At 39.1% G+C, this 17,966-nt stretch overlaps 1 protein-coding gene across 1 annotated transcript in view; it reads left to right on the forward strand.

Annotated features, from left to right (window-relative positions):
* TAF1B (TATA-box binding protein associated factor, RNA polymerase I subunit B) overlaps positions 1 to 17,966 on the forward strand; it is a gene marked incomplete at both ends in the record, with an annotated part of 49,636 nt that overhangs the window by 24,209 nt on the left and 7,461 nt on the right. The window contains 3 exons of the mRNA XM_084262021.1: positions 12,749 to 12,896; positions 15,035 to 15,212; positions 15,520 to 15,566. Coding sequence (XP_084118147.1) covers positions 12,749 to 12,896; positions 15,035 to 15,212; positions 15,520 to 15,566 — 373 coding nt within the window. The remainder of the gene's footprint in view (positions 1 to 12,748; positions 12,897 to 15,034; positions 15,213 to 15,519; positions 15,567 to 17,966) is intronic.

The following is a 17,966-nucleotide window of genomic DNA, read 5'->3' on the forward strand; positions in this document are numbered from 1 at the left end:
TGTTTTGTAAATTTAGCTGACAAGTTTAAGTAGTTTAAGACGCCTCCTGATTTTGATTTCCCTGTGAATGTTGGGGGCAGAAGAACTGTCAGGTAGCCTGGAGGAAAACATAAAATTGGAGGGTTTCTCATGGCTTGAGAAAAGATGATTGCTCAATATTTTGATGATTACCTGCTATATACAAACCAAAACTAGGATTTGGTTCTAGCCTTCAGCTTTTGAGGCTGGTGGCTCAGTTTTGGAAGTAGTTTGGCATTCAGTCCTCATAAACTTCTAATCATCTCTGCCAGCTTGTTATAAAGTGTAAGGGGGTTCATGTAATTTATGCTGCTAGGATTAGTTGAATAATTTTGGCTGTGTTCTGACGAGAAGTAGCATCAGCATTACAGGTGTCTCAGAAGCTGGTTGGTTGAATCTACAGTACTGAACAACACATGGAAACTGTCTCTGACTTGTGTGTCGAAGTGTACTGCTCGACTTACCTTGGAAGAACTTGTTAGTGTTTCCTTGTTAGATGCTTTGCACTGCTGCTGCTGCTCCGTTTGGTTTCCTTCGGTCAGGAGCGCAGCACAAATTGATAAAATATTTTACTGTGTTTGAAGTGCCTAAACTTAAACAGATAGGATCTTCCTTGGGAGGCTTTGAAAAGTAGCTACCTCTCTCACTTACTGGGAGCATTTTCATTAGATAACTTAAACGTAGATACTGAAGAAGCATAGATAGAGATTAGCAGAGGAACTGTTATTAGAGTATTGATGCTTCTTGCCTACGCTCAGTTCCTTTCCTGGAGGGCTGGGCAAGCTCGTAGAGTTTGCATGCTGCTTTCACTCATGGTGGTAACTCTTCCCACCTTGCACTGAGAACAAAGCCTAAGTACTTCTTCATCATTCTTTTAAATACAGAAAAAACTAGTATCTTCTCACACAATAAAGTATTCGAGCGGAGAACTTTATTGCAGCACAGGAAAGAGTGAGGTCTGAACTCAAACCTTGAGATGTTTAGGGAAGAGCATGATGTCTGTGAGGATGATGTGACTTGGGAATGGCTGTCGAGCACACTGCTCATACCTGCTTTTCTCCACACACAGAGCCAGGGGCTAGATATTCTAGGTAAACTCTAAGCGTGTATGGCATAAGATTATTATACAAAGCTGTAATATTGACCACCAAAGATGCTTAGAAATTTCATGATGGCTATTTTCAGTGTTGCTAAAAATAAGGGTGTTTGTCCTGCTCTTCAGGCTAATGCCTGCCTCAGGTTGCTGGTATCGTTCCTTGATTTGTACCCCAGACTGGCTGCAGCTTGGCCAAGTGCTTTTATACAGCAAACAGTATTTCATTCCTTGAGATTGTTTTATATCAAAGATGCTATTTATGGCGCTATAATTTCATTAACTTAAGCAGAAAGATTAGCATTTGTTTCATTACAGAGTTTGGGTATATGAATAGAAGTTTATAAACCTGACAGTATTTCTTAAGTGCTCATGTTTCTTTGGTTGTGGGTGTGGATTTAGTCTTCTAATTACAGTACTCTTCTAGGAGGGGCAGATGAAGTGAATCACTGTTCTAGGGCTTTATGTTTTTTGTCCCACTGCCTAAGGAGGGATGAAATTCCTCTGTAAACTTTAGTATTCTGAATATTGCATGAGGTCACTGTACTGAGGTTGTTACTGTGGAAATGATTTCTACCATCCTGGTGACTGCTTTGGTATTGCTAATTTGATAGGTGACAACAGTGCATTCTCCAAACTGACATTAGTGTTTTGAATGCTGAAATGTTAAATCTTATTTTCTCGTCTGAAGGTGGTTTTTAAATTAAAATGGTCTGCTGACCATTTTTGATGAGTAAACCCTGTAGGAAAATGTAAATTACATATCATTGATGCAGGAAAGACTACCTACACTGGCAGAAGCAATTTTGAAAGAAGAGTGATAATTTTAAACAGAAAAATCTCACTATAAACAAAAGCATGCCTACAAATTGCTTAGTCTTACTCATTCTATTCAGTTTTGGTTTTTCACTTTTATTCTTTTCTTTCTTGATAAAATTCTTAATCCTGTGTTATAAGCAGTTAGGAACAAGGCTAAAAAAATGCTACCCTCTTGATTGGCTTTATTGGGGATGAACAAACCTTCCCTGTTCTGCATGAACTGAAATATATAATCTCTGAGCTTCACAGGTATGAGAATACAGATGGAGCAAATGCAGCTTGAATTTTCTCAATTTTTCTTCCTGTCCAACAGTTGACATAAAAAAGTATCTTGAGTCTATTGGGAGCAAATAGTAGTAAGTAAAGAAAAATTGACTGGAAGGAGAAGGCCTTAAAAGACACATACAGTGCAGATTTGTGGGGGGGGGGTTGTATGACATTGTTACAGTAAGTAAGCATTACACATTAGTTTTTATTTGTTTGGGGTTTTTTTTATTATTATTATAATTCATTGACCCATGAGCTGATACTAAAACACACAGAGATACTTTTATTTTTTGGCCCCACTAATGTCTGGTGTCCAAGCTTACCACAAGGTACCTGTCAATCGACAGATTTGTCTGTGCTACTATGTTTGTTAAACAGAAAGTGATTTTAGTATTTATTTTTATTTTTCCAATACAGATTGTAGCATTCTCTGAAAGCTGGTGTTATCAATGCTGTTATGTTCATGTGCTAGCCTTAGACAAATATCTGTGTGATCTTAATGATACAGCTTTCTGAAATCCCGTCATGATGCTGTTTTCAAACACACAGTTGTTGTAGTCCAGCTAAGTTGGAATTATATTCTAATAACCCCTGACTTCTAATAAAGGAAGAGGGAAAACAACTTTATATTAATGTGTAAATCTGTCATGCACCCATATCTTAAATACTATATGGAATTCTGGTTGGGTTTTTTTGATTTTCTTAGCCTCCCTCTTCACAAGTATACAGAAGAACAAGGAGGTACCGAGAATCACAGCAAGGATCATCAAATGCAGGGACAAATTTCCTACCAGAAACAATTAATGTTATCTACTTACCTTTGAACCTTAAGAAGAGGTGACTAAGAGGAAGGGAGATGTGGCGATAGTTTGTGGCACATCTTTAGGAGGCGACTGTTTGGTGTCTCTTCCAAGACAGGACTGGGAGAGGTTGCTGATCTGCAGGTTCAGAATCAAGCAACAACAGATATGGCTTCATACATTTTGTGGGTAACTTGTGAAACTCCTCGTGTTAGGATGTTCTGGATGTTAAAACAGCCAGGTAATGACTGGACAAAAGCCATGAAGGAAAAGGCATTTGGAACTAAAAAAATAGAGATATCTCACTGCTGATTCAGTCACAGATGATGTAAAGCTGGATAGATACTTGGTAAAGGGTCATTGTGGCTTCCTTGGTTCTTAAATTCCTCCCTACAAATCTCTCTTGCTCACTGCTGGATGCAAGGCTGAATAGATTTTTTTTTTTTTGGATTGATGTGGTACAGCTACTCTTGGTTTTTGTTCCAGGGTTTCAGTTAGTTAGGGTTTCGCTTTGTGGTTTTTGTGTTCTGCAGAGACTTTTTTTAAGATCATAAAACTTCATTTTTCATTAACTAGTTATCTTGGAACAAGTCTTTTTTTTTTAAGTCATAGTTCAAGCCTTTAAGTTAGGTGGACTAAATACCATCCTTTAAAGTTTCAGATTTAGAGATCTCGGGATGTTTCTTATTCAGCTTGAAAAAGGTTGAGCGATGATTAAATGGTAAAAGTATGTGAAATCGTTGCTTAAAGGGGGTATCTCTGGCCCCTGGTAAAGAATCCTAAGCAAACTATAAGAAAACTATAGTTTTCTTAAGCAATAGCTTCATTTTCTGAAATAAAGATTTTGCATGTTTGTATTTTTCTAGTGATCTTTTGTTTGTTTAGGTGGAGGAGCTAAAGGAATTGTTTAAAACCTTGCAGTGTAAAGTTTCTTACTTGATTAGTAGTGATGATCCCAGTGCTACGAGGAAGTAGGAACACTTGCAAGAAGTCTGGCCTAGAAATGTAGCAAGATGAGAAATGTGAAAAGCCATGAAAGAGTAATTCCAGGTCATGGGGGATCCATTCTTGAATAGCAGAGACGGCAGCTTAAAGCGTTTTGCACTTTACCCATAGTATTTCTAAACAGCCTTCAGTCCTGTGCGAGTCGCTTTTTGGCCCTAAAAGTAAGTCTAGCTCTTGGATTTGTGAATAGATTAGCTAATACTGTCATCTTTTCATGTCTTTGAATAGCAATTAAGGTTTTAATGTTAAGCATTTGGAATTTAAGAATTACTGGAATGAGTTTGGTTTTAGCTGAGACCAGTGTGCTAGGGTGTAGTCATTAATCATTTCATCTCGTATTGTTTCTAAATCAAGATAGCGTCTTAGTGTAGCATGTGGAAAATAATGAGCTGCTCCATGTGTCTTTTCCTTTTCTTTATTGAACGTGGGAGCTGAAGCCTGCTGGTGGGTGCTGTGTGTAGCCAGCACAGTTGCAGAGTATTTGGTTCTTTCTCTTCTCTCCATGCTGGTCATTGCCGCCTGTCACGCGACGGGGCCTTCAGGGCCTACAGCATCCCCAGCGGCCGCTCCTCCAGGCCGGATGGTGTTCTACTGCTCTGTCACAAGGTGGAAAACTGGGACAAAGAGACCTGCCTGAGGCAATGGGGTGGGCTTGTGGCACCATTATGAAGAAACCTGAAGATTTCCTAAATCCTGCAAAGTTATTCCCATGTTTATTTGTTTTTCACACACTGGCTTTTCAAGAGGATTTCATATAATTTAATAATCTGCTACTGGCTAATACCCATGTCTTCAAGTCATCATGTGTTTCATAGGAAACTCTTGTTTGGATTATTTTACACTCCAGGTTTTGGTGGATTGCATATTTATATTTTAGTTTGGGTCTGATTCAAAGTAATTCCTGACTAAATCTATTAATAAACTCATGAATGAAGGTCAAAATGTTTGCTATGTTTTCCCCCAGAGTGCTCAGACTGGAATGACAATGGCTTTCTGCTTCCCTGGAAAGTGTACCCACCAGACTGGCTTTTAGACACGTTCCTCTGTTTGCTGAGGTCCTTTTCTAAATCATTCGAGGTCTGATGTATAAGAGCCTTTTTTCCTGACTAAAATTTGGATGAGCTTAATTGCCATATGATTTATTACCTTTTTTTTTTTTTTTAAATGGTAACTATTTAAAGAATTCAAATGAAGACAGAAGCCGGTCATTCTTGTTTTTGGTTTGGTTTGTTTTTTAAAATCTTCTAAGAGGTTCTAGCTGTACAAATTCTGCTAATCAGCTATGCTGCTTTTACCTTCCAAAACAAGCAATGATTCCTGCTTTAGTCTACTGGTGTTTTGAGACACCTTGTAATCTTAGTTTTGTCGGGAGTGAGTGTCTTTGTGGGATCATTTATTTTCTAATTCTGTGTTTTTCTGTGCATTTTAACAGGTGCACACAGTACTTGTTCAGGATAGAAAATAGCGCAGAATGAAAAGAAGCAAGGGTGAGGCTTTTATTTGAAAGAAAAAAAAAAGCTGAGGAGGAAGTTCACTGCTGAAAGGGTTATTGTAATCAAGTTTATCATGGGAGCTTGCTGTTGTGTAACAGAAACTCTAGCTTGTCCATACCTGTCTTGAAGCATTACTTAATGAAGAAAGAAAACAAACCTATCAAAATATTTATGAAATTCAATAAAATTTGTTCCCAAACTCTTACATTTCAATACATTATGACAGTTCAGCTCTTTACTAGATTGCTTTCTCCATTTGTAGAAAGACTGCATTTTTTAGAAGAGTGATAGTTGCCAGAGTTAGCTTGTGACTGTGAACAGGCTAATACTCAAGCACGTGTCTCCATTGGTTTAATAATATTGGAACTTATTTATTCAAAAACCAACTTTAGCCAGGAATCATGTAATAACCAAGGTGTCTTCCTCTGAAAGTAGCATGTTAAAAGGTCTGCGATGCATCAAATGAAATTCTTTCTTTTTTTCCCTGGTAAAGGAACACATCTGTACTGGATGTTCAGTTAACTTTTTCTCTTCTGTAGGGGTTATTGCCTTGTCCACGTGCCATCTTGAATTGTTCAGTAAAAACACGCCTGTGTTGATTCAATGCAGTTTAGTATCCTAGCACACCTAGATTTTTTTCCTCTCAGAAATACATAAACATTTATTGAGTCATCTTCTAAAATTAATCTTTTTTTCTATACAAATATCCTTCTCACATTTCTTCTGTGACAATGATCGGGGTAATTTGGGATTTTAAGATTCAGTAGCTGTTTCAGCAGAAACAATTGCAAAAGGAGAGAGCAAGAGAGAGGCTGCCAGTGTGATGACTACTCTTAGGATTTTCAAAGTATCTTGACCTTTTTTCTAGTGGAAGAAGCCTCACGAGCTGCGTATTTCTTAGCAGTTATCTAGATGGGGTTGTAGCAGTTTCACCCGTCTTTGTTCTTCTTCTCTTTTGGTTCCCTTTTAATAATTCCAGGCACACCCTCTTGCTGTTACATCAGCACCTGTATGTGATTCATGGATATCAGGGTTTGAAGAAATGTATCTGCCCCTTTAGTCGGCATAAAAAGGGCTGCACCACGTCAGGCTTGAGGTTCGCTGAATCTTGTCTCCTGTCTCTGACAGTGACTTGGGGAAGGATGTAGGAGCAGGCTGCAATGTCTCTCCCAGTATGCTTTCACAGTCCCCAGCAATTATTTCTCTATAACAGAGATGTTTTGGGTTGGAAGGGACCTTTTAAAGATTCCCTTTAAACATTCCTCACGTCTTTTTTTATATACACTGTGCTCTGGCAAAGGTGGCATTCATGAAGACACCATGCAGAATCTCCCTGTGCCACAGAGTGGACTACATTAGTTTTTTTCTAGCTATGTTAGCTGGCAAAAAAAGTTTTAGTGACTGTTGTTTATTTTCTAAAGTTTATATTGGTAATAATACACAGTGTTAAAGCACATCTGATTTGTGTGTGATGGCTGTCGCATTGATTTGCTGTGGTTCCAGGTGGGATGGTGCTAGTCCCTAAGAAGTGGATAGAAGCTAGGCAAGGATGGAGGAAAAAGTAACTTAAAAAATATGTATCAGTGACATTTGTTGGCGTGGGTTTGTATGGGCCAGATCGGTGGTACTGTGAGAATACACAAAAACATGGGAGGGGGAACATAATCTTTAGTAATCTTGGAGTTTGAGCTTGCTGACCACATTAAGGATCTGGTACGTAACAATTGCTTCACAAGGTCATTTCATTCAGTTTATGATACTAATTCTGTAATACTAATTTAGGTGTAAATTTCACATCTGATACAGTTATTGTCTTTACTGTGAGTTCTTTTATGTAAACTGCGTGCGCTGTGCCTGGCATCATCCCACATCACGCTTTGGCTGCAGACAAACAGATATATCTGAACCAGTTGAGCAGCAGAAGCACAGTAAGGTGAATAGAGCACCGAACTGCTGTGTTAGTTCTTCATTCACTTCAAAGCTAGTTGGGAGGTCCTGGCAATGTGTGTTTCAATGCAGGCCACGTTCAGAGATGCTTTCACGTGTTAGGGCATCAACTTGATTTATTATTTGTGCAATAAATATACTTTGATTTATTAACATGTCTTGCTTTATGCAACGACTGAACCAACAGTCAGGATTGTATTGTTAAAAAACCCTTTTCCAACCTTCCTAACCTGATGTTTCTCAAATCTTCAAATTAAATTGCTTTCTTAATCCATCCCCTGAGAAGTCTGGTATACTCTTTTTCAAACTTTTTCATCCCAAGGTTGACTTGGTCATCTTAAAAGTGATGAAGTCTGGCTATTTTTAGATAATTCCAGGCATATCCAAACTCTTAAGTGTCAGAGATTCCCCAGAGACCTACAGAAAGCCAGTAATGAGCAAGTGAAGTGCTGGAGAGGTGAGCAGAGGGGGAAAAATATAAAAGGGAGAACTGAATAGGACAAGGAGCAATGGGTGCAAGGTGGAGCATAGGAAGTTCCATGTGAATGTAAGGAGAAACTTTTTCACTGTGAGAGTGATGGAGCACTGGGACAGGCTGCCCAGAGAGGCTGTGGAGTCTCCTTATCTGGAGACATTCAAACCCATCTGGATGTGTTCCCATGTGATTTAGTGTAGGTGATCCTGCTCTGGCAGAGGGTTGGACTAGATGATCTTGGAAGGTCCCTTCCAATTCCCAACATTCTGTGAACACAGCTCTATAATTAGTTATTTTCAGAAAGTATAAAACATTATCACAATAAAATAAACTCAACTGTGAATATGTAAGTAATGGCTGCTGGGATATTGTTTTGATACAGGAGAAGAAAAAGGCCCTGTACAGTCATCTGAGAGTCAGACTGCATTTAAAGGAGAAGCTATGAAGCCTGTGAATGAGTCTAGAAAGCCAGCTGGTGTATACTGTTTTCTACTTGTTGATCAGCAACACTGTGATACTGTCCAAACAAGCAGGAGAGGCTGCAATCTTGGCTTAACCCAAAACAATTACCTGTTACTGTGATCTGATTATCATGCTAATAGTTTGGCTCATCTGGTTCTGAAAACCAGCTTGCTCTTTTCTAACATGGGTGAAAAATCCCATGTAACTTTGAAAGATAAAGGCAACCGATTTAAATAGTATAATGAATATTTATCATCATGAAAATCTTGTTCTAGACACTTCTTCACCATCTCAGTAGTGTGTATTTTGTTCCTCCTGTGTCTAGTTGAAGATGGGGGGGAAGAAAAGAAAAAAAAATATTCTCAAGTAGTGCTCATCATTCCTACTGCTTTCTGGAGGACTTGAAGTCACTGTATTTGTCATGTGTGGGAAGAAGATAAAAAGGCTTTAAAGACAAAACAGTTAAGAAGAGTTCATGGTAACCTCTGTACCCAATCTAGACAAGTTATAGACTCTGTCAGCGTTGTTGATCAGTCTTGAAGAAACCCCAGCTTGCGAAATGCCTGGAAAGGCTAGCAGGTGGCATAACTTTAGAAGAGTTTTCTGTCAGTCTTCCTGAAATTATTAAGTGCCCTCAAGGGTTTGTAACTGAGTTTTAGTATGTGGAGTGTTTCCCAGGTTCACGAAACAAAGTGTGAGAGCTCAGTAACTCCACGTGCTGATGGACAGGGGAGTTGTTCTAATATTTAGCACAGAAATACAACTTGAAAATATGTAATGCGATTTTTTTTCATTTACTATGGGATAAGTGAAAGTTACACTTGGAGAGCATGTGGTCTATGATCTAATGCTGTCCCCTCTTGTCCAAGTACTCCTCCCTTGGGGTTTAATCACGGGGCGCTGGAGGCAGAGTTTTTTCAGCTGAAGGTGGGAGGCTCCAGCTCTGGATCTTGCTTTCCTAGTTGATTTGCTGGTTGACTTTCATTGCAACTTGTTTTATCAGGTTCTTTTATTTTGGCAGAGATACAACGCTAGGTAGAAGGTGATAACTTGTATTAGTTTTGAGCTGTTTTTTTGCTGTATGTTGCTTCTTCTTCATAATGTCCTAACATTTGCTGTGGTGGTTGTGTGGAAGTTAGGTGGTGTTCTGTTTTAACCCTCCCAGTATGTATGAAACTTTAGAGAACAAGAGATCTGCTGAATGAACTCGTAGCTCTTTAAACAGGGTATGAACAGGATATGTAGTGGCTGGTGAAAATTACCAGTGCTTGATTACTGAAATGCTCTACAGTCTCCTCAGTCCTGAAGCTTTCAGCCTTCAGCCTTTTGCTGTGATGAGTCCTACTGAGATGTGATCTTGTGTTGGATCCAGCTTACGCTTGCAATTTACAGTCCAAGAGATTACTGCGTGCTCCTGGAAGCACGGTGTTGGGTTCGACTGGCATCGTCATGACTCAGCGCTGTGTTGTAGAAACATGAGCACTGCAGTGAATGGTTTTAAGCTTAGGGGGTTAAGCCCTGGAAAGTAGCAATTGATTTGGGTGATATTTATGGAGGATTAGTATGCCCTTCCTAAGTCTTCATGTCCCAATTGTGTTTACATCTCTATATGAACACACGCCAGCTAGGAACAGTTTTTGTCTGCTCACACTCTCTTTCAAATAAGCCAAGTGGTAGCTCGTGGTGTTAGTGTATTTATTTGTAGTTTTTACACCACTTGTGTTTGCTCTTCAGAAGCGAACAAACAGCAAGCCTCAGCTGTCACTGCGAAGCAGAGCGGTTACTGGCCATTTTGAAAAAGAACCAAATTGCCTTCTCCAAACCACAAACAAAAGCTTTGACACCCAAGTCAGTGTTGGGCATGAGGAGGAAGGGATGATTCACTAATACTTGGGACAGGAAAGCTGCCTCCTTACCCTGATACTGTGAGAGAAGCTCAGGTCTAAGATGGGATGGAAGTTTACCTTGAGTTTTCTGGTGAAGAGCTATATGTGCCTCAATGTTAAATTTGACTGTTTGGATAACTTCACTGGTGATAGTTTAATGCCTGAGAATGGGAATGCTTCAAATGACATAATTCCCAGTGTCTTAATTTGTTTTCATCTGTGATATATTATTAAGAAGCTACTAATTCAACTGCTTTTCATTAAAGGGAAAAACATGTTTCCTTTATATCTAATTAGAAATAGTATTTCTGCAATGCTTTTATGGAATTATCTGAGACTTTAATTTTTTTTTTCCAAATGCACTCAAGAGAAGCTACATATGATTCAGGTTTTGTTCCAAGATTGTTTTGGTATTCAGTATAGCACTGCTTTGTAAGAGGAATGGAAAGCACTGTGCGCCTGGTTCTTCTCTAGCAGTCTGGTAATGCGTGTTTTTCCTGTTTCTCAAGATAGTCCTGTAGCAGTCTAAGCCAATTTTTAACACTGTTTAGAAAACATAATGAACATGATACAACTTCCTAACTGTTACAAAAAGTTGCATGTGTAATATAATAGTAAGCGACAGCAGAATTACTCATTTGCTTTAAGCGTGTGTTCACACAGGTAAGCAAGTCTGAACTGCAGTCTGAGGGGAGAGCATGAAAAAGGAAATGTTGGCAGTCATTCAAAACAACAAAATTTGGGCACTGGCTCCATAGCTTATATTAAAATAGATGAAGCCAAATAATTGAATAAAAAGACGGTATTTCAGTCTTACTGCTGTGAACAGGATTGCTCTGGTTTTAGTCTGGTCTGTAAGAAACCCAAAAGCCTGGATTCACTCTTGCTCAGGAAAGTTTTGGACCTGTGCACAAAATACAAACACCTCCTACATTCCTGTTAAAGTACCTTATGCACAAATTACCTCCATCAAATACAAATACGTAGCAAGTGCTCTGCTGAATTAGAACCACTGACTAAAGCAGAAAAAGCATTGCTGCTTATGTTTAAAATCATGAAGTAGCCTGAACAGGCGACAGTTACTGCTTTAAGAGAGAAGTTCAAGTCATCGTTTATAACACAGAGAATTAAGGCTGTTCAGTAAAACCATTTGGGTATTAAGAACTAGGGGTCAACTCATACAGTGCATACTTAGTCAGACTTCAGGCCCTGCTGAGTTCATTGTCATTTTTGAAAAGTCATGGTGACTGGGGGAGTGTCTTAAGGACTGGAAGAAAGCAAACATCACCTCTGTCTTCAAGAAGGGCAGGAAAGAGGATCTAGGGAGCCAGAGGCCTGGTACTGATCACATGCCTGTTGATAAATATGATGAATAAATACATGAATATGTATTGTGGAAGAACCACAGACACCAGCACATGCTGGGGGGGACCAGCTGGGAAGCAGCTTTTCAGAGAAGGCCCTGGGAGTTCAGCTGTGAAGATGAATGTGAGCCAAAAATGGGCCTTTGTGGCAAAGACCATCAACAGTCATCCTGGCTGAGCATTGTCAGCAAATCCTTCCCCTCTGCTGAGCACTGGAGAGCAACTTCTGGGGTGCTGGGTCCAGTTCTGGGCTCCCCAGTACAAATGAGACATGGTTGTACTGGAGTGAGTCTGGTAAAGGGCTGTGAATGGGATGGAGGGATTGGAGCATCTGACAAACAAGGGGAGGCTGAGAGAGCTGTGACTGTCCTGCCTAGAGATGGAGAAGGGTCAGAGTGGGTGTGATGCAATACCTGCAGGAGGGTGAAGAGGAGGAGAACCATGATGGTCCTTAGTGGTATCCAGTGACAGGATGAGAGGCAACTGGCACAAACTGAAACACAAGAAATCCCATTTACACAGAAGGAAAAAACAAAACATTTTTCTTTGTACACTGAGGGTGGTGAGACACTGGAGCAGATTTCCCACAGTGCTTGTGGAGCTGCTGTCTCTGGAGATACTCAAAATCCAACTAGACATGGTCCCAGGCAGCCTGCTCTAGCTGACCCAAGCAAGGGCTTGGACTCGATGGTCTCAAGCAGTGCCTGCCAACCTCCACCCTTCTGTGGTTCTGTCATCTCTTAGTTCTTCAAAGGGTTCACCCTCAACTGTGTATGTCTGGGTTTGGGTTTTTTCCATTGCTCTTGTAGCTTTTGAGCATCTGGAGACATACTGATCACTTCACAGGAAAGGTGGTGGCTTGTTTGCAGGTCTGAACCAACTTTCTATTTGTTCCTTTTATGTTCCATGGGCTTTAAAACAACTAGTACATACTTCTCTTTGCAGTACTGAAGTCCAGCTCCATTCCCACATGTGTGTTTAGTCAGAGAGGCTTAAAAGAGTCTGTATAAATAATAATGTATTAAATAATATGAAATGTAACATTGATAACCAGTTTTAAATCGTTAACAAATACAGCAATAGAGCACGTGTATGACACCCTCTAACCCTGTCTTTCAGTCATGGCCTGTATATGAAGAAGTACACACCAAAATGCTTGAGCTTGCAGCGTTTCTAGACCTGCCACGTTTCCCAGATATAACAGACAGCTGCTTTCTTCATCCAGACATGCTGTGCATGAAGTACTTGATGGAAGCTAATTTACCTGGTAAATATTTTCCCAAACCCGAACTGATAAAATTTTTCTTTGGTTTATTAAACTCTAGCAAAAAGACTTGAATTGGTACTTTAGAAGTACCTACTCTTTTCCTTTTAATTTACACCCATTTAAGCTTGAACAGAAAGATAATTTCTATAGAAAGCGCCTTCATCAAACATTTAGAGTATGTATTACAGGCCCTGATATGCAGGTGCACGCCGACACTGGCTCTCTCAAGCTGTGGAGTGGTACTTCATTTCAAATCTCTCAGTATCCATGTGAACTAAGAGGCACTGGTTGGATTCACGTGATTTATTAACTTTTTAGCTAAGTGATTCATGGAGCTGGACCTCATTGCCTACCACTGGAATAGTCTCATATAGAACAGTGACCATGTATTCTATAATATTGCATATTAGCATTCATTTTCATTTTTAATTTTGACAATTCAGCTGCTGTCTCACACGATTTACAGTATAAATACTGAATGGTTTTGTTTATCCTAAAATTAAGTTTGAATTGCCAAAGAAAGACCAGTAAGTCCTCGTATGTGAACGGTCTGCTGGGCTACCATACTTTCTATCAAATACCACTGCTATCAAAGATGAGTTATGCAGACAAATAGTCTGCAAATTAATTAATTTTTTTTCCTCAAAGCATTCCAACAATTAATAATTTGGAGGGGGGAGGGCATCTTATTTTGCAAGTAGTTACCTTGAATAAAGGTACTTTGACTGAGTTCAAGAAGCGTCTGTATGATGCCCTCAGTCCCATGCTCTGACTTGGCTGGCCCGGCGTGGAGCTGGGAGTTGGACTTGATAATCCTTGTGGATAGAATTACCAGGATAGGCTATCATTCTGTGAGTCTACTTGGCTTTTCTGTTTACTCACAGCTGAATGAAGAGAAGACAGCCAACAGATTTAGTGCTACAATTCCAGAGTAGAAATTCTGGTTTTGTAGTTCTACACCCTGTAGAACTGTAAAGAATCACATTATTTCTCAGATTTAAAGTATTAGTTGTATCAAAGAAAAGGCAGAAGTTTGGCATTTTCACATTTATTACAGAAAAATACAAAGCTAGGTACTCTCTGAAAATTACTGTTGAAGAAGAATATATTGTCCTTTATCCATGCAACTAAGCTTTTTATAATTTTTTTTTTACAAAATGAAGGAGGACTGCTTTATTATCTATCAATTCCTAAATAAATAAATTAAGCAATTAATTTTTTAAAACACTAAATACTAACAAAGCAGCCATTTTAAGTATCTGAAATAAAATATACTAACAGTGTTTATAGGAAAATCAGGGTTCCAGATTTTGCTTTAACTTTTACTGTTACGTAGGAGAGGATTAAGAATGGGTTCCTACTGAACTCTTTGTAAGCAGCCAGGGAGTACTAAGTGTGGCTGGATTAAGGTTGTACTTAGTCATACATTGCTAACCTTTGTGGAATCTGATGGTGATGTAATCAACTCCTGTATTTCTTGCTGAACAGGAAAGGTGAGAAATTTGGGGGATTTGTATCTGTGAAAAATAAGCACAGAGTAATAAGAGACTGTACAGATATCATTCTGCTGCCGTTGGAACCGGGGCTGTATCCTTTTGACATAACCCGGCCTTACAGCATAACGTCAGGTTTAACCTCGGCTGGGATTGTCTCTGCCTCAGCCGCCAGCGTCGCTGGGCTGGGCTGCTGTTTGTACCCAGCTGAGGTCTTTAACACCAGCCCTGTTTCTCTTTGCAGCACTGAATCTGTCCTCCCATTCTCGTCAATCCGCAGGAAAAACATTGTGACAAGTTTCTGGCTTTGGGGGACTGAATTTCTGTAGGTTTAAGATATGCTTCCCCACAGCAATGTTCAGAATGAGCTAACGTCATTCAAGTAACACCAAAACACAATTAAAAACACGATTTTTTTTTCCTCCATGTGAATATAAAATGTCATGACTGTTTTCCACACAGTGAAGGTTGCCCAGTATTTTTTAAAATACCCCAAAATACTTTTCAGCCTGAAGAAAAGTGCTGTCTCATGGTCCTAAGAGGCATAAGTGTTGTTTTCCTTGACTGACCAATATATTTGCACTGTAAAAGTACTTCTAGCTTGTCTCAACATACTCATTTTATATTTTTGTTTACATTAATCAGATGAATTGCATAACTGGACTCGTCGAGTGGTGAAAAAGATCTGCATTGGAGAAGCGGATTTCCTGACTCTTGTGCCTGGAAATAAGTCAACAAGAGCAGTGAAATACGATGTTCTTGCCGTAGCAGTTATTGTAGTAGTGCTCAAATTACTGTTCTTATTAGATGATCACTATGAATGGTAAGTGTATAGGTTAATCAGTAGCAAAACCTAAATTTCAAATAGTGCAAATTATTGTCTTGGATCATTCTTTCCTTAGTAATACTAAATTTACTGTATTTGAATTTTGATTAAGTTTGGTTACATAAAACATATAGACTTGAAGGCACTTTAGACATTAAATGTTACTTAATTTGAAAGTCATCAGTTTGAATCTGAAAATTGGAATGAAACTTAGGGTGTAATTTTTGTTGGTTGCATTTGAACTTCATGTGAAAAGCATAGTATTTGGCTCTACAAAATAGGTTTTTTGGGTTTTTTTTTCCAGGTCACTTTCAGACTTTGCTGAAGAAAGAAATAAAAATAACAAAGAAGGTACATAAATATTCTAGTAGAAGCAGTCTGATGATTTTGTGGACAAAATGACTTTGCAATGAGACTTGGAAAGACTTGTCTTATTGATCATTAAAATGTGGCTTTGTCATGTGTTTATTTAGGGCAAATCTTTATTCAGAGAAAACAGTAGATCTTGTTGGCGTACATTAGTCTCAGTTTACCTGGGAAATTCTTACTGTACATGGCAGGGGAATTTGGTGCACATTTTTTTCTGCTTCTCTTTGTGCATGTTTGCCTCTTGTTTTAGAACTTTCTGCATGGTAGGTGAAGATGAATGGATGTACCGTGAAGGGGAAAGCACTTTGATCGTAAATAGCAGATACTTATTAGGGGCATCAAACCACGTTTATGATAAAATCCAAACTTGTTTAGTCTTGTTAAATAAAATATCTTAGTGCGTAACATATTTCAGATGTAATCTATTTTCTTAGGCCAAATAATCCTGCGAGAGTGTGGAAAAGCTAGCAGCAATTAAGATTGAGAAGATAATGGTGTGAACATGGTTCTTTGAGGGCAGAAACACTAAATGAAAGATTAGAAATCTTCAGGAAGATGTTCCATGGCCTGATCCAGATCACAGTTGAAGATAAGATTAAATATGTGTTAGTGGTTTATCTTTTAAGCCTTCCATCCAGTTTTGTGTCTGTTTTAGCCCTTCTGTTACTTTTTTAGAAATTTAAGTCAATAATGAAGTCAGTGTGAGCTATGCGTGAGCACAATTACTGTTCTGTCTAGAGATTGTCAGCACTGTTAACTAAAACCAGTAATTCTCATTTTCAAGTGGATACATAAACTTCTTCTGGACGTATTTTTTTTCCCCTTGAAAACTTGAAACACGTAATAGTGACAAGAGTAGAAGTTGTGCAACTGCTTACAAGCTGAGGCTCAAAGCCATTAATGTCTTAATGGGGTTTCTCCCTTATTAACAAGTCTCGTTGCCCTTGGGAATTAACAGCTCATTCTTTGCCCACTCTTTTACTTGAAAATTTACTGGTCCAAAATGGGCCATATGCTGAGTTGTCTTCCCTTAAAATGTTGGGGTGATGGTGAGCAGCTGCGCAGAGGAGCTGATGTGAGAATTTCTGTTAGAGCGCTGATCAGTGCCAGAGCTCAAAACTGCCTCTGGCATTTTCCCAAAGTTTGTGTGCTGAAGTGAGTAATAGTTAAGACTGAGTTTTAAAGATCCAATTTATGTCAGCTCCGTTCTCAATTTAACTATCCTCACTCCAGTCTCTCTTTTTTTTAATTAAAAAAAAAAGGTATTTCAGCTTCTATGTGTTTTCAAGACAGACTGGAAGCTGCACAGCAGACAGTGCAGTTACCTGGTGCGCTTGTGTGTGCTCTATGAACTGCATGCATGCACAGGACTGTTCATGTTCAAATACAACACATGATTGAGATGTGTGTCTATCACAGAGCTGTGTATTTTCCAGTCAGCTCAGCTATATCAACATCAGACCAGCAGTACTGGCCAGGTAATAGTTATTATAGCGTAGTGTCATCTCTCTGACAGCGATTTGCCTGTGACAGATGCTTAATAATTTATAGGACGTTTAATAAAAAATTCCAGGCTACCCTCTCAGACTGCCATCCCAGCACGTTAGGAGTACTTACTTAAACCTCTGGGTTTAAGGAGTTTGTAAGAGGAGTTGTATCCCCACCTTTGAATTTTAAAAACAACTGAAGGGTCTTTCTTCCTTTCATTTGTGTGTTGCTTTTTGAGTCCATCCATACTTCTGGCATCTAAGGCATCCTGTGGCAGGATAACCTGAATATCAAAAATGCAGATAATACAAAACTTAGATAAGCTTGATTGTAGTAACAGTATTCGCCTTCAAAACAGTTTAAACAGCTAGCTGGCAAAGCTAAGCATGATGCAAGCATCACATGCAGCACAGCTGGGGTGATGGGGAAATGCAAAGCCTGGTTAATTGACAATGCAGATTATCCACCCATGGGTAATATGAGTTGATTATACTTTAAATATATAAATCCAAACCATAGTACTGATTGAAATTCTTAAACTTGCTGTATGTACCCAGCTGGTCTACTTCAGTCCTGTGCCTCTTCGATGGAGCTTCGATGACAAATGTGCTACTAGGATGCCATATGCCTCAGTGTCTTTGCACATGCTGATAAATTCCTGTTCATGTATCAGAGAATGAAGTTCCTGTGCTCAAAAACATGGCAGGCTGATACAAAGTCAATACAATCATCAAGTTTATCTTTCCAGCCCTGTAAGGTTCCATGGGTAGTGGGACAGACAGTGGGGAGTTTATGAAACTTCACAGTTTTACATCTGAGCTTGTGTTGGTCTTTGTTTAAACTGAATCTCGATGTTTAGTTTCATTATTCCCTTCAAATCAGCGTTCAAACAGG

The sequence above is a fragment of the Gallinula chloropus genome (assembly GCF_964237585.1).
Source record: "Gallinula chloropus genome assembly, chromosome: 3".
In the NCBI taxonomy this organism is placed as follows: Eukaryota; Metazoa; Chordata; class Aves; order Gruiformes; family Rallidae; genus Gallinula; species Gallinula chloropus.